Genomic DNA, 14,625 nt, shown 5'->3' on the forward strand with positions numbered 1-14,625 from the left:
GTCATCACCATTTCTCTGCCACCACGTAACAAAGTTAGTCGCAGCGAAACGAGTGGCAGGAGTGACTGGGGCCCCGGCTCGCACTATCGCAGAAGCAGTAAGGGTGCAAGGAGGCAGGGCTGACGCAATGGGGGGGGGGGGGGCAGGGCAGGGTGCCTGAGGTTTACCAAGCCGGTGTGCAAGTCACGTCGGATTCTGGAAGGTAACGGAATTGTCTCCGGTCAATACCACTCGCCGGCCGACAAACAAGATGTTCCCGCCGGAGCCGCCAGTCGAGAAGGTCAGGGTGATTCCGTCCCCCCCACGAGCAGCAGCATCGGTGGCTACACAGGTGGTCCCGCCCCCGTCAGGCACGGTTATCGACACGAACACTGAGAAATTCGGTAAGATGATGGACTCAATGTTGAGCATCTTGGATGACTTTAAATCCCGATTTGTAGAATCAGTACGTACTACTACGCCTATGGCCTTGCCTGTTAGAGAGGGGAGTGCACCATCCATTGTTGAAGTGTGGGGAGAAGCGCCAGACAGGGCGAGTACCCCGCAAGCACGGGAGCCTAGGGCCGAGGCAGCGACAAGGTCTCAGCAAGGGGGTTTGGTGCAGTCTCTCGTAGAGCCGGATCCCACGGGGCCCAAGCCGGCAGCAGCGGCTCAACACCAAGGGTTTTTGGGATAAAGAAGGTTTTCCATTTTTGTTCCATTAGAACTGTAAACTTTCTATCTGGAACATCTGCACCTGACTTACCCCATAGTACCAGAGGCAGGAGACACTGAAACCAAAGACCAAACATTTCATTACAAGGTTGAAACTTTCTGTTATTTTTGTCTCACACCGCTGATCCGTTGACTTAAATTTACAGGCAATATATACAAACACTGTTGTAGAAGTTCCACTGAGTCTTGATAACTTCTGAAAAAAATTCTTGGGGCATTGCGTCAGTCAGAGGATATGGTGTAGTTTTTTATGGATATTGTTCATCATTGGTGCCCGAGGGCCATAGCGATTGTCCACTCTAACTTGAAAGGCCAAGAAACTCCCTTTATTAGGTCTCGCCTGTCGATGCGCATGCGCATCGAGCAAGGCGAGAGTATTGGCACTTATCCGCTCTTTATCCACACTGCAAGGAATCGTGGCGATTCCTTGCAGTGCACGAGAAATTTAAGCTCAATGCGCATGCGCATTGAGCTTAAATGCACGTGCACATGCCCCCAGCCGCCTGCCTTGCCTACTCTCTCTCACAGCCTCCCCCAGCTCCGCCCCCTCACTACTTGATTGCACGGCCGCTAGGCCGTGCCTCCCCTACTCTCCTCCCCCCTCCTCCTCTCCTCCCCTGCCTGCCTGCCGCTAGGCCGTGCCTCCCCTACTCTCCTCCCCCCTCCTCCTCCTACTCTCCTCCCCTGCCTGCCTGCCGTGTCGCACCTCTCCCCTCTCCGCCCCCTCCCCTGCCCGCCCCCTCCCCTGCCCGCCGTGTTACGGTGAAAGGCTTGTTTCCAATTTAAGCACAGGGAATGAATACAAACTTCTCTGAATGTTGATAGAAATAGGCATCCGTTATTCCTGTGATGTGATAGCATCTTTATATTGCGCAAAACGTGTCAACAGATTTAAAGTACAACATTTAAATTATTTAAAATTCAAATGGCCAAAACTTGCAACTGTATTTTGCAGCGATGGCGTGGTTCATCAGCTGTCCTGAGCCTTAGTTAGTCTAGCTTCGAAAGCCATAAATAGTCTCTCTTCTACTGTGTTCGCCTTGTTTGTCGTCCTCTTGGTTTAGTCTGTCTTCCATGTCTACGGGGCTGGATTGGTAGTTCATCGACTGTGTTGTTTGGGACTAGGGCCGGCATCTCTCTTCTAGTTGGGGATGTTAAAAGTTCTTCCTCTTGGTTATTGACTACGCCGCCATGGGTCTGAAGCTTCCAGCAGATGACAGTCCAGTGCGGGTGTCTGTGCGTGTGCGGCCGCTGCTGCCCGTAGAGGTGCTCCGTGGACACCAGCCTTGTCTGCGGGTGGGACCGCAGGAGCTCACTCTGGGACGGGACCGCACTTTCCGTTTCCACCAAGTCTTTGGGGCTGAGACCCCAAACCAGGAGGCCGTGTACTCGACCTGCGTGCAACCACTGGTGCAGTCTTTCTTTCAGGGCTACAATGCCACCGTGATCGCTTACGGTCAAACGGGTTCTGGCAAGACCTACACAATTGGGGAGGCGAGTGTGGGTGAGTAAAATATGTAATCTTTGTACGTCCCCCTATTGGTGGCTGTGTGTGAGCAGTTGAGCTAGTCGTGCTTCCCACGGGTGAATATATCATCAAGGCTGCACTGTATTGTGTAGTTTCTGATGCACGTGAGCACATACACAATTTCTGGTGTATGTAAATAATGTTACATTTCTGGTGCCAGCGATCAGTTTATCCTTTCTGGTGCCAGACTGCCAGTGAGTAAGGTAGCTCTTCTGTTGCAAGTGAGCCATGTTCCATTTCTAGTGCAAGCCAGCAATGTTCCAGCTGTACTTACTACAAGTGCTCGTGTGTTTGGGAGAGAAAGTTATAATGTTGCACGTTTTTTTATCGTAGCACAGTGCTCGCCATTTGCAAGCCATCTTGGTGCTGTTTGGTAATTTATTTTGCAGATTTTTCTCTGCTGCTCGTGGGTTTCCCCTATTTTTGAGGTTTTGTATCAGGGGTGTTTGTGTGCGGTCCAGTGTCTCATAGTACACGTGTCCCTCTCTGGCCTGTCCCAGTGACAGACTTTTCATGGTCCAGTGTGCATGTTACTGTCGCCTTCCCAGTTTTATCTTGTGCCCCTTCTCTCGTCCATGTTTCCATACCAGTATCACCTTCCCCTGTCAGTGGGCTGGGTTCCTCCGGGTCTCAGACCTATTAGTAATTAAAAACAGACATTGAATCGAGTTCCTATATTAATGTCCTTAATTGTACTGACACATAATACTGATTGATTTTTGAACAATGAATGTAAAAGACGTTAAGGTAATCCAAGTCAGCGATTTAGTTCATGTTTAAATTTCACACGTTTCACTTAATCTTGCACCAAAATACTGGTCCGGTGTTAACATTACAAGGATCACAACAAGCATTTGCAATGCAATAGGTCTCGCATTAGGAACGTTTGAGCTATTGGTATTGTAAATGAAAAATGTTGTATTTATGTATTGGTTTTGAAAATAGCTAAATTAATAGCTTTGTCATTTGCAATGCCAATAGTTTTAGCTTTCGCAAATGTGACACCTATAGCATTTGTAATGCCATATGTGTTGTATGTACGTGACTTAGATGTATTGATATTACACACCCTCACTCTCACTCACCCTCACTCACCCTCACTCTCACTCACCCTCAACACCTCACCCTCACTCACCCTCACTCACCCTCAACACCTCACCCTCACTCACCCTCACGCTCACCCTCACTCACCCTCACGCTCACCTTCACTCACCCTCACGCTCACCCTCACTCACCCTCAACACCTCACCCTCAACACCTCACCCTCACCCTCACTCACCCTCACCCTCACTCACCAGCCCTCACCCTCACTCACCCTCACCCTCACCCTCACTCACCCTCACTCACCCTCAACCACTCACCCTCACCCTCACTCACCCTCACCCTCACCCTCACCCTCACTCACCCTCACTCACCCTCACTCACCCTCACTCACCCTCACTCACCCTCACTCACCCTCACTCTCACTCATCCTCACTCTCACTCATCCTCACTCACCCTCACCCACCCTCACCCACCCTCAACCCCTCACCCTAACTCACCCTCACTCACCCTCAACCCCTCACCCTCACTCACCCTCACTCTCACTCATCCTCACTCACCCTCACCCACCCTCAACCCCTCACCCTCACTCACCCTCACCCACCCTCAACCCCTCACCCTAACTCACCCTCACCCTCACTCACCCTCAACCCCTCACCCTCACTCACCCTCAACCCCTCACCCTCACTCACCCTCAACCCCTCACCCTCACCCAACCTCACCCTCACTCACCCTCACTCACCCTCACTCACCCTCACCCTCACTCACCCTCAACCCCTCACCTCACTCACCCTCAACCCCTCACCCACCCTCAACCCCTCACCCTCACTCACCCTCAACCCCTCACCCTCAACCCCTCACCCTCAACCCCTCTCACCCTCAACCCCTCTCACCCTCACTCACCCTCACCCTCAACACCTCAGCCTCACCCTCACTCACCCTCAACCCCTCACCCTCACTCACCCTCACTCACCCTCAACCTCATGCTAAAGATTTACAAAAAAACCCATAAACAATTCTAAAAGCACTAACTAATGCTGCGAGACCTATTGCATTTCTAATGCTTGTTCACTTGACTCACTCAGGATAGTCATTACCTCCCTATCAACATCTGGATCACACAACCATTAAGTTTCATAAATGAACAACACCGCTGCCATACACCATGTGAATAAGGAGGCTGGGTTGGATCTTCTGGGAGACTTTGGGGAAGAGGTTCGTGCCATAGAGAGGAATACGGTGGTATCCACATATATGTGCAGCACTACACACTACGAATAGATGCTTAGAGTGTAAGTCAAATACTCCTTCCCTGCTGATTCCTCTTTGCCCTACTACTCCTGTGGACGTTTTTGGTCTCTGTTAATATTTTTTTTATTAACTGACTTTTTCTTTATATGCTATCTTCTTTTGAGTGCAGAGATTAGACCATGCCAATGTTCGAGGCATGTGGGCTGCTGAATTCATATCTGTGCATAGATCGCCGCCTAGTGTTGGGTCCGGCTGATTGCACATTGTTGTCCTGGAAGAGTCTTCGAAGTATCACGAGATAGGTGACTCCTCCCCTGGACCACAGTGCGTATGGGCATCCCCTCCATCCTCAGATTGTTTTTTTCCGCCATTGGGTTCGGATCTTACTATCTTAGCTCAAGTTAGGAAAACTTTCTACAAATCCAAAAGGCTTTCGACAGCGTCGGTATAGTTTTGTTCGGTACCGATAACTTTGCTTCGAGAGGACATCGAGGAATCAGACAGTTTTTTTCCACACTCGACCCGATCTTCGATCTACGATGGAAAGAAACCCATTCAAGAGGTGTCCACTTTGCAATGCAAAATACCCGCACATCGATGTCCACCCGGTGTGCAACAAGTGCCTGTCACCGGATCACAACAAAGCCAACTGTATGGCATGTGCCCGGTTCAGGTCGAAGAAAACTCTTCGGATTCTACGCGCGGCTCAGTTAGTCGCAGAGATCAGCGCCTCGTCCCGAAAATATCTTCGGGACTGAAGATGAAGAGGTCGTTGATCTGGAGGATCGGGAAGAACACTCAGACCCGGTTTCGAGCCATGACTCCGAGTATGACGCCAAAGACGAAGAAATATTAGAAGAAGAAGAAAACGTTGTCGATGAGGTAGGAGACGACGCAGAGGCCCTTGGGGCCGTAGAAGATAGCTCAGGCGAGGAGCTAGGCCCAACCGGCTATACGGGGGCCGACGATGAAGTACTCGATAAGGCTCAGGTCGAGGGATCGCCACAAGGCCTTACCCGAGATCTACAGACTCGCTCTACAGCCCCGCATGAAGGCCCGGCTTCGAACATACATAAAGAGCCATCTGTATCAAAACTGCTATCGGTCGATCCAAAGAAAACAAAACCGAAAGCATCGCTGCCAAAACCGAAACCAAAAGTGCAGCTGGCTCTGGTCGGCTCCAAGGCCTCAAACCCCTCGGAGCTGAAGAAACCGAAAAAGGCTGTTGATACCGAGAGGCTCAAAAAGGCCGGCGAGCCGAAGGTTGCGGCACCGAAGACCAAAGTCAAGGCTGTCGAACCGACGAAGTCGGCACCGAAGAGAGTCGACACAGACAAACGGCTCGAAACAAAAGAGGGGGTCGGTCCTCGGACAAAGCCTGCGGACAAGACTAAGACTGGCTCAAAGAACCCTGTCGAGTCGACGCAGCCAAGCCAATTCATAACCAAAGAGGTGTCGGAGTCACTCCAATGCATCAAACAAAAGGCTGCAACGGTCGGGCCGAAAAAGGCCCCAACACCAAAGTTGGTCGGGAACGTTTAGTCCGCATAGACACCAATCAAGTTCGGGTTGCCACCACCAGTGCGATCGAAGATGTTCGAACAAAAAAAGGTATCGGAGCCTATAAAAAAGTGTCGATGGGAATGGAGGCTACAGAGGAGCCTCAAGAACACGAGTCAAGGCAGTTCATCGACTCAGAGACTGGTAGACTGTCCATATACAAAAGGAAAATAATACCAGAAACACCCATGGAATCATATAAGATTCCATTAAAAAAGAAGAGGGATTCAACCACATCGCCAATTCTTGTGGAACCTCACCAATCCTATGGACAAGAACCTCTGTCCTTTTCACCCACATACTCAGATGTGGATGCAGGGGATAACGAAGATGAGGAAGACACGTATCATGTGGACACTGATCCCGACGATCAAAACCAACCATGGGCAGACCCATCTTACCCAAGGGATCCACAAACTGCCCCTGACACGCATGTGTATAGTGTAAAAACATCTCCTACTGAAGACACTACTGCCTTTAACTCCCTTATTAAAAGAGCGGCAAGTAACCATGACGTGCAACTACATGCTGACCCTGTTGAAGAGGACTTTCTGGTCGACACCTTTTCCACTTCAGAAAGATCCGTCAAAACTCTGCCCATGCTAAAAGGGGTCCTTAAGCATGCGGGTGACATTTTTAAGGAGACCACCAGGGCAAGGGTATTGAACCCTAGAATTGAAAAGAAATATAGACCGGCACCTGTGGACCCTACCTATATAAAAGGACAGTTGCCACTAGACTCATTAGTTGTCTCTAATGCACGTAAAAGAGCAAACTCCCAGACTACTGGTGATGCTCCCCCTCCCGACAAGGAGTCAAAAGTACTAGAAACTTCTGGAAAGAGGGTGGCAGCGCAGACAGCTAACATCTATTCGCAAAGTGCCTGGCAACGGTAGCAGCACACCTAAGGAGACAGCACATACATGTCTACCCTTATCTAGACGACTGGCTTATTCAAGCAAAGACAGCCCAACAGTGTGCCAGCCACATGTCCCACACCATTCATCTTCTTCACAATCTGGGATTCTCGCTGAATTATCCAAAGTCACATCTTCAGCCCGCCCACGTGCGACAGTACTTGGGCGCAACAATAAACACTCTGGCAGCCAAAGCTCAGCCCAATTCAGTGAGGATAAACAACATGCAATTGCTGATACAAAAATTCAGACCCCAACACTCGCTTCCAGCAAGAGTGTCCATGCAGTTGATAGGCATGATGGCCTCCTGCATCTTCATAGTCCTGCACGCAAGACTACATATGCGGCCGCTTCAGGAGTGCTTAGCACGTCAGTGGAATCCGGCTCAAGGACAATTGAAAGACCTAGTGTTGGTGAGCGGTCGGGCATACAACTCTCTGCATTGGTGGAACCCGCAAAACCTTTGCAAGGGCCGACCGTTCCAAGAGCCTGTCCCACAGATAATACTGACGACGGACGCATCTCTCCAAGGTTGGGGAGCTCATGTACTCCATTACACAGTGCAGGGACTATGGACGACACAGCAGAAGAAAATGCACATCAACCTTCTGGAATTGATGGCAATCTTCATGGCCATGAAAGCTTTCAAAGTATACCTGTGCAACAAGGTCGTGTTGATCCGGACGGACAACATGACTGCCATGTACTACATACAGAAGCAGGGAGGAACACACTCTCCACAGTTGTCTCATCTGGCTCAGAGCATGTGGAAGTGGGCCATTCAAAGGAACATGTTCCTCATGGCGGAACACCTCCCGGGCAAGGACAACCAGATGGCAGATCTGCTCAGCAGACACAGCCACCAGATGCACGAGTGGGAGATACATCCATCAGTACTCCAACCGTACTTTCAGCAGTGGGGTCATCCAGAGATAGACCTATTCACCACAAGGGAAAACGCAAAATGCCAAAGCTTCGCCGCCAGGTTCCCACATCCGCAGTCACAGGGCAATGCGATATGGATGAACTGGTCCGGCAAATTTGCGTACGCTTTTCCCCCAACACCTCTAATACCGCTGGTGGCACGCAAGCTGAAGCAACACTCATCCTAGTGGCTCCAACGTGGGCACGCCAGCCATGGTACACCACGCTAGTAGAACTTTCCGTGGTACCGCATCAACGACTGCGGCTAACACCCAGACTTTTAACGCAGAGCCATGGCGAAATTCAGCACCCAGATCCGCAACAGCTCAACCTGGCGATCTGGCTCCTGAAGTCTTGGAATTTGGCTACCTCAACTTGCCGCCAGAATGTATGAATATCATCAAGGATGCAAGACGACCCGCAACCAGGGCATGCTATGCGGCTAAATGGAAAAGGTTTGTCATATATTGTAACAATAATGACATTAACCCGCTAGACGCATCAATTTAAAACATCTGTTATTTGTTGCATTTATACAAATGTAACCTAGCGTACAGTTCCATTCGTATACATTTATCCGCAATAGCAGCTTATCTTCAGAACAGGCAGCACCTCTCACTATTCAGAGTGCCTGCCATTAAAGCTTTTCTGGAAGGACTTAAACGAGTGATCCCTCCCAGACACCCACCTTCACCATCCTGGAACCTAAATGTGGTCCTCACCAGACTGATGGGACCACCTTTCGAACCTCTACACTCTTGTGAGATTCAATTTCTGACCTAGAAAGTTGCTTTCCTAGTAGCCATTACCTCACTAAGAAGAGTTAGTGAACTCCAGGCACTAACCATTCAAGAGCCATTCATACAGGTCCACGCAAATAGAGTTGTACTACGCACCAACCCTACATTCATGCCTAAGGTGATTTCGTAGTTCCACATGAACCAAACCATAGAAATGCCTGTTTTCTATCCTAATCCGGAAAATGTTGCAGAGAGAGCTCTACACACATTAGACGTCAAAAGGGCTCTCATGTACTACATAGACAGAACACAGGATTTCAGGAAAACAAAACAACTGTTTGTTGCCTTTTCTCCACAGCACAAAGGCAACCCCATTTCCAAAGCAGGAATAGCCAGATGGATTGTTAAGTGTATACAGATTTGCTATGCAAAGGCTAAACGCACACTAACCATTCCTCCAAGAGCACACTCCACACGCAAGTTAGGAGTATCCATGGCTTTCCTAGGGAACATTCCTCTAGAAGAGATATGTAAAGCAGCCACATGGTCCACTATACATACATTTACAAAACACTACTGCCTAGATGTACATTCAAAACAGCAGGCAGCTGTAGGACAGGCTGTTCTCAAAACTTTTTTTCAGACTGCTGCAGCTGGCACGGGCAGCCGCCGCTAACACGAGGGACTGCTATATAATCTATGCACAGATATGAATTCAGCAGCCCACATGCCTCGAACCGAATATGCTACTTATTGTGGCTCACTGGTTAGAGGCGGCAGACCCGGAAGCAGAGAACGGCCCGGGACCAGGGTTCAATTCCCGATGCGGCAGGGTCGTGGACCAGGGTCAGCGTACTCGATAATTCTCGCCTCGGTGCCTACTCACCAGGGATCACACTCGGCAACTCTGGGCATTAGCTTGCGTCATCTCTACAACGGCCCCACCACATTCGCCGGTTTTGCCTGGTTTTACCCTGGAGATACCCAGTAGGGACCATCTCACAGGCATAGCCAGGACGGGTTCCCCAGCGATCTACAGCGCCACGACGCCTCAGGGCAGCAATGCGCTTTACAATACCACATACACCCATACCAGTATGCATCTGTTCTTGGCTTGTAGGACTGCTGACATTCATATTGCCCACCCTCCTCCCCGGTGCCTGTAGCAGCTGTAGCACTCAGACTTACTATGTAGCATGGACATCATTCACTGTATTACACTCCATCTCTGCCACAATGGCAAAAAACAATCTGAGGATGGAGGGGATGCCCTTGCGCACTGTGGTCCAGGGGAGGAGTCACCTATCTCGTGATACTTAGAAGACTCTTCCAGGACAACAATGTGCAATCATCCGGACCCAACACTAGGCGGCGATCTATGCACAGATATGAATGTCAGCAGCCCTACATGCCAAGAACAGATGCATACTGGTAAGTAGCATATTCGGTCACTAGCATGGCAGGCACATATTGGTGTCTGCAGTGTAACATCAAGTTGTGAGGTTGTAAGCGAAACGTCATAAGTTAAGAATCTGCTGGGATATAGGCAGGCCATTCTGAAAAGGGTTACTTGTAGGCAAGTAACTTGTTGATCCATACATTTTTTCTTTCCTTACACAAAAGTATTGTTGACTTTATGCATTGCTTGTTCTTGTATTTCAGCCAGATTCAGAAGTAGATCCAAATGCCAGTGGTGAAGGAGCCAGTAATGCAACAAACACTGTGAAGAGAGTGATGTCCATTGATGCCGGACAAGAAGTGAAACGGTTCAGGACAGCTACTGGAGGAATCAGTGCAGTAAGAAGCAGTTGACATTTTCTTGCTAATATCTTGTTGTAAGACTAGAAAATCTGGAGTTTTTCAGAACTCTGTGCTTTAGCGAGCCACTCCTTTCATAATCACCGATTTGAATGTCTAAATGACCCGGGTTTACTGGGATACATTGAGACGGTCTCCTCTCATTTCCTGGTGGGTGATGTCCATATCCACAATGCACAAATTGCTACAGTTTTGTTACTTGTCTTAACTTGAAAAGCAAAGGTCCTTGTGAGTTTGAATTGTAAATGTTATTCACGCGTACATGAGATCGCTTGAAAAAGCTAGTTTAATGTCTGAGCTGCTAGCTTCTTGTAAAGCAACAGAGATCATTCTTTTTTTGGGCTATGCATAATTTTTGTGGGTATCTGTGCAGTGTTCTTTTGGGGGAGAGAGTGGGGCAGTGCAGGTTTAAACTTTTTTTTTTATCAGGTCGCCTGAATCTCTGTCGTCTGCATCCTCGTTCAGAGAGGCCATACACTTAAACACCAGGATTTTATGTTTGGTGGCTAATGCCCTTTTGGCATCAGGCATTTGTATAGTTCAATTTGCAGTGTACATTACCCTTCCTGTTAATTCTGAGAGCCCATTTCAACAATTGCCAGAGCCACTATTAGGCACTGCAAAGTTTCCACTGCAGTACTTTTAGTCACTGTTTTGGTATTAAGTGCATACCTTCTTTTTAGTTTGTATTGCTTAATTATTGTACAGAAAGTTAACTTTTGTTACTGTTGTCTTTTTCAATCTAGGTGTTTGGACGCAGTCAGTCGATGCCAGGTGTAGATGCTCTTGTTGCCAAACCAATTGAAAAGCAGCACACTGACACTGTGGTCAATTTCCTGATCCGAATAGCCTGTCAGGTAGTGTGATTGTTAAATGCATGCTAGTATTCTCTGCCACTTCTGGGTAAACCAGGTTTCATCTTTTTCATGTTTGATTTTACAGTTCCTTATTTCTCAATACCCGCATTGAATTGTGCAATTAAAATACTCTATGTTCGAGGCATGTGGGCTGCTGAATTCATATCTGTGCATAGATCGCCACCTAGTGTTGGGTCCGGATGATTGCACATTGTTGTCCTGGAAGAGTCTTCGAAGTATCACGAGATAGGTGGCTCCTCCCCTGGACTACAGTGCGCATGGGCATCGCCTCCATCCCCAGATTGTTTTTTTCCGCCATTGGGTGCGGATGTGTTTCGGTTCCCTCTGTCGGAACCGATAGTTGTTCAACTTCTACTCGAGACCAAAAGGTCTTTAGGCTGGGCGTCGGTATAGTTGCATACGGGTTTCTTTCTGACTCTCAGCTCCGATCTCTTGCTGCCCTTCCACGTGCCTTCGGCGCGGACGGGCCTACACTACACCTCTTGCTATGGAGCGGACTCCATTTAAGAAGTGCCCGCTGTGTCACTCCAAATATTCACACCTCGACGTGCACCCTGTGTGCAATACCTGCTTGTCACCGGATCACCGCGAGGACACCTGCATGGCGTGTTCGAAATTCCGGAGCAAGAATACTTTAAAGATTCGCCGGGCCAATAGGCTCCAGGCTCAATTATCGGCTTCGGCGCCCCCACCAGATGACATATTCCAGGAATCTGTCGAGGGTGAAGACGACGTGCGAGGATCGGACTCTGGTCCCGTGTCCGAGGAAGAGACCTACGACGCGGGTGAGGAGGACTTTGACGAAGTCTCCGACGAGGTAGGGGACGACGATCAGGCTTGTGCCACAATGGGTGATAGCTCGGAGGAGGAGCATCCCCAACCAGACTCAGGGGTTATTCCCCTTCATACGGCCCAGGTCGAGGGATCGCCTTCGGGCCTTACCCAAGATCTATCTATGAGTCCTACGTCCCGCCTCCGGGCCCGGTCACGGACATTTCTGAACCATCACTTACGTTGAAGAAACCGAAAGTGAAGCCAACTGGTCACGCACCATCGGATGCGAAACCGAAACTGAAAGTTGCGCTGGTGAAGAAGGTTCTGGAGGCGTCGACTTCCAAGAAAACCAAAATGGCCGACCTGAAGAGCCACGCCAAAATGGCCGACCCAAAGCCCACTGGGTCGGCGCCGAAGGCAAAGTCCTCCGACGCGGCTGCATCGGCGCCGAAAAAGGTCGTGGACCCGAAGACGGCTCCGAAGAAGCGTCAGGGTGACGACGCGCATAGGCATGGGGCGTCGGCTCCGAAGAAAGTGCCTGCCGGCGATGAGGCTCTCGACAGTGAGGGGTCGCTCGAACCGGTCCAGCCCTCTCCAGCCTTTACGAAAAAGGTGACGGAATCCTTACAGCGGATCCGAAAAACTGGTATGGTTCCCGCTCAGGACACTGTAGCGCCTAAGCCTAATAAGGAGCAAACGCCTATTCGTTTCACCCTTCCGCCCAAGTCGGCGCCGAAGGCCTTCGCGCCGAAACAGGGCGGACCCTCGAAGGAGGTGTTGACGCCGAAAGCTGCCTTGGTGGTGTCGAAACTTCGGCTCCAGCCGCTTGCGGTAGAGGAACGTCGTGAGGTAATCATCGACGCCAACACCGGGAAACTGTCGCTCCTCAAAAGGAAGATCACGACGGAGCCGGCGTTGGAACCTTTTAAGATCCCGCTCAAGAACAAGAAGTACTCTGCGGACTCTTCGGCCCTGGTGGAACCTGTGTCCCCACAGGCCCTGGGACACTCGCCGACGCATTCCGTCGCAGCCGATGCGGACGAGGAAGATGCCGAGTACACCTATTCGGCGTACTCGGATCCGGAGGAGGAGCATGTACCTTGGGTCGCTGGAGGCGACGCGGAGGACCCGCAGTCGGGTCAGGACACTCAACTTTTCGCCGCCAAGACGTCCCCGACAGAGGACTCGGCGGCCTTCAATGCTCTGATAGAGAGAGCTGCGGCTAACCACGACGTCGAGCTCCACTCAGACCCCGTGGATGTGGACTTCTTATTCGACACCTTCTCGGTGGCGGAGAAATCAGTCAAGACACGGCCCATGCTTAAGGGTGTGCTTAAACATGCCGCGGAGGTTTTCAAGGAGCCCACACGGGCGCGTGTGGTCAACCCGCGCATCGACAGAAAATATAAGGCAGCTCCCACGGATCCGACATATATCAAGGGACACTTGCCATTGGACTCCTTGGTTGTTTCCAACGCTCGGAAGAGGGCGAACTCTCAGACTACTGGTGACGCTCCTCCCCCAGACAAAGAGTCCAAAATCTTTGAAGCTTCTGGCAAACGGATTGCTGCACAGGCAGCTAACATCTGGAGAATTTCTAACACCCAAGCCCTGCTTGCACGTTATGATAGAGCCCATTATGACACATTAGAGGCCATTCTACAACACTTGCCTGACCAATACAAGGAGGCAGGAGAGATGCTAATTCAGGAGGGTAAACTCATTACGAATGCATCCATCAAATGCGCACTAGATGTGGCAGACACAGCCTCCAGAGCTATCAATACAAGTGTGTTACTTAGACGCCATGCCTGGCTTCGAATTTCTGGGTTCAAACCCGACATCCAAACTACTATACTGAATCAAACAGTGAATCCTGACCATCTGTTTGGCCCTGAAGTGGATGCCTCCCTGGAAAAAATGAAAAAAGATACGGAAACTGCCAAGTCAATGGGGGCTTTACAAAGTCAGCAGTTTCGGAGTGGTTCCTTTCGCCGCTCAAATTCAAAAGGCACCTCAAGAGGACAGGCATCCCAGTCCACACAATATTACAAGGGTAACACCCAAGCCTCGTATAACAACAAAGGTAGAGGTGGTTACAGAGGCAATAATGTCAAGGGCAGGGGACGTGGAAACAATGGCTCCAGGTCCACCACCGCCAACAAGCAGTGACGTCTTGTCACTGCCCCCGACCACACAACACCGGTCGGGGGGAGACTCCAGCAGTTCCTGCCAGCGTGGAGGTCCATCACCACGGACAGGTGGGTGAGGTCTCTTATCCAGTACGGGTACTGTCTAGAGCTTACGTCCATTCCACCGGACATACCGCCAAGAGCCCGTCCTATGTCCGGCGAGCACTTGACCTTGTTGCAGCAAGAAGTTCTAATCATGCTGCAAAAAGGGGCAATAGAGCTCGTTCCATTACAAGAGCAGGGAACAGGGGTTTACTCCCTGTATTTTTTGATCCCCAAAAAGGACGG

General features: G+C 50.1%; 1 protein-coding gene across 2 annotated transcripts in view; it reads left to right on the forward strand.

Annotated features, from left to right (window-relative positions):
- Nucleotides 1-14,625, forward strand: part of TRRAP (transformation/transcription domain associated protein) — a 737,638-nt gene that overhangs the window by 371,455 nt on the left and 351,558 nt on the right. For both annotated transcript variants that reach the window (XM_086940544.1, XM_086940545.1), the window contains 2 exons: nucleotides 10,338-10,472; nucleotides 11,240-11,350. In XM_086940544.1, coding sequence (XP_086796670.1) covers nucleotides 10,338-10,472; nucleotides 11,240-11,350 — 246 coding nt within the window. The remainder of the gene's footprint in view (nucleotides 1-10,337; nucleotides 10,473-11,239; nucleotides 11,351-14,625) is intronic.

Source organism: Lissotriton vulgaris, chromosome 10 (genome assembly GCF_964263255.1).
Source record: "Lissotriton vulgaris chromosome 10, aLisVul1.2, whole genome shotgun sequence".
NCBI classification, from domain to species: Eukaryota; Metazoa; Chordata; class Amphibia; order Caudata; family Salamandridae; genus Lissotriton; species Lissotriton vulgaris.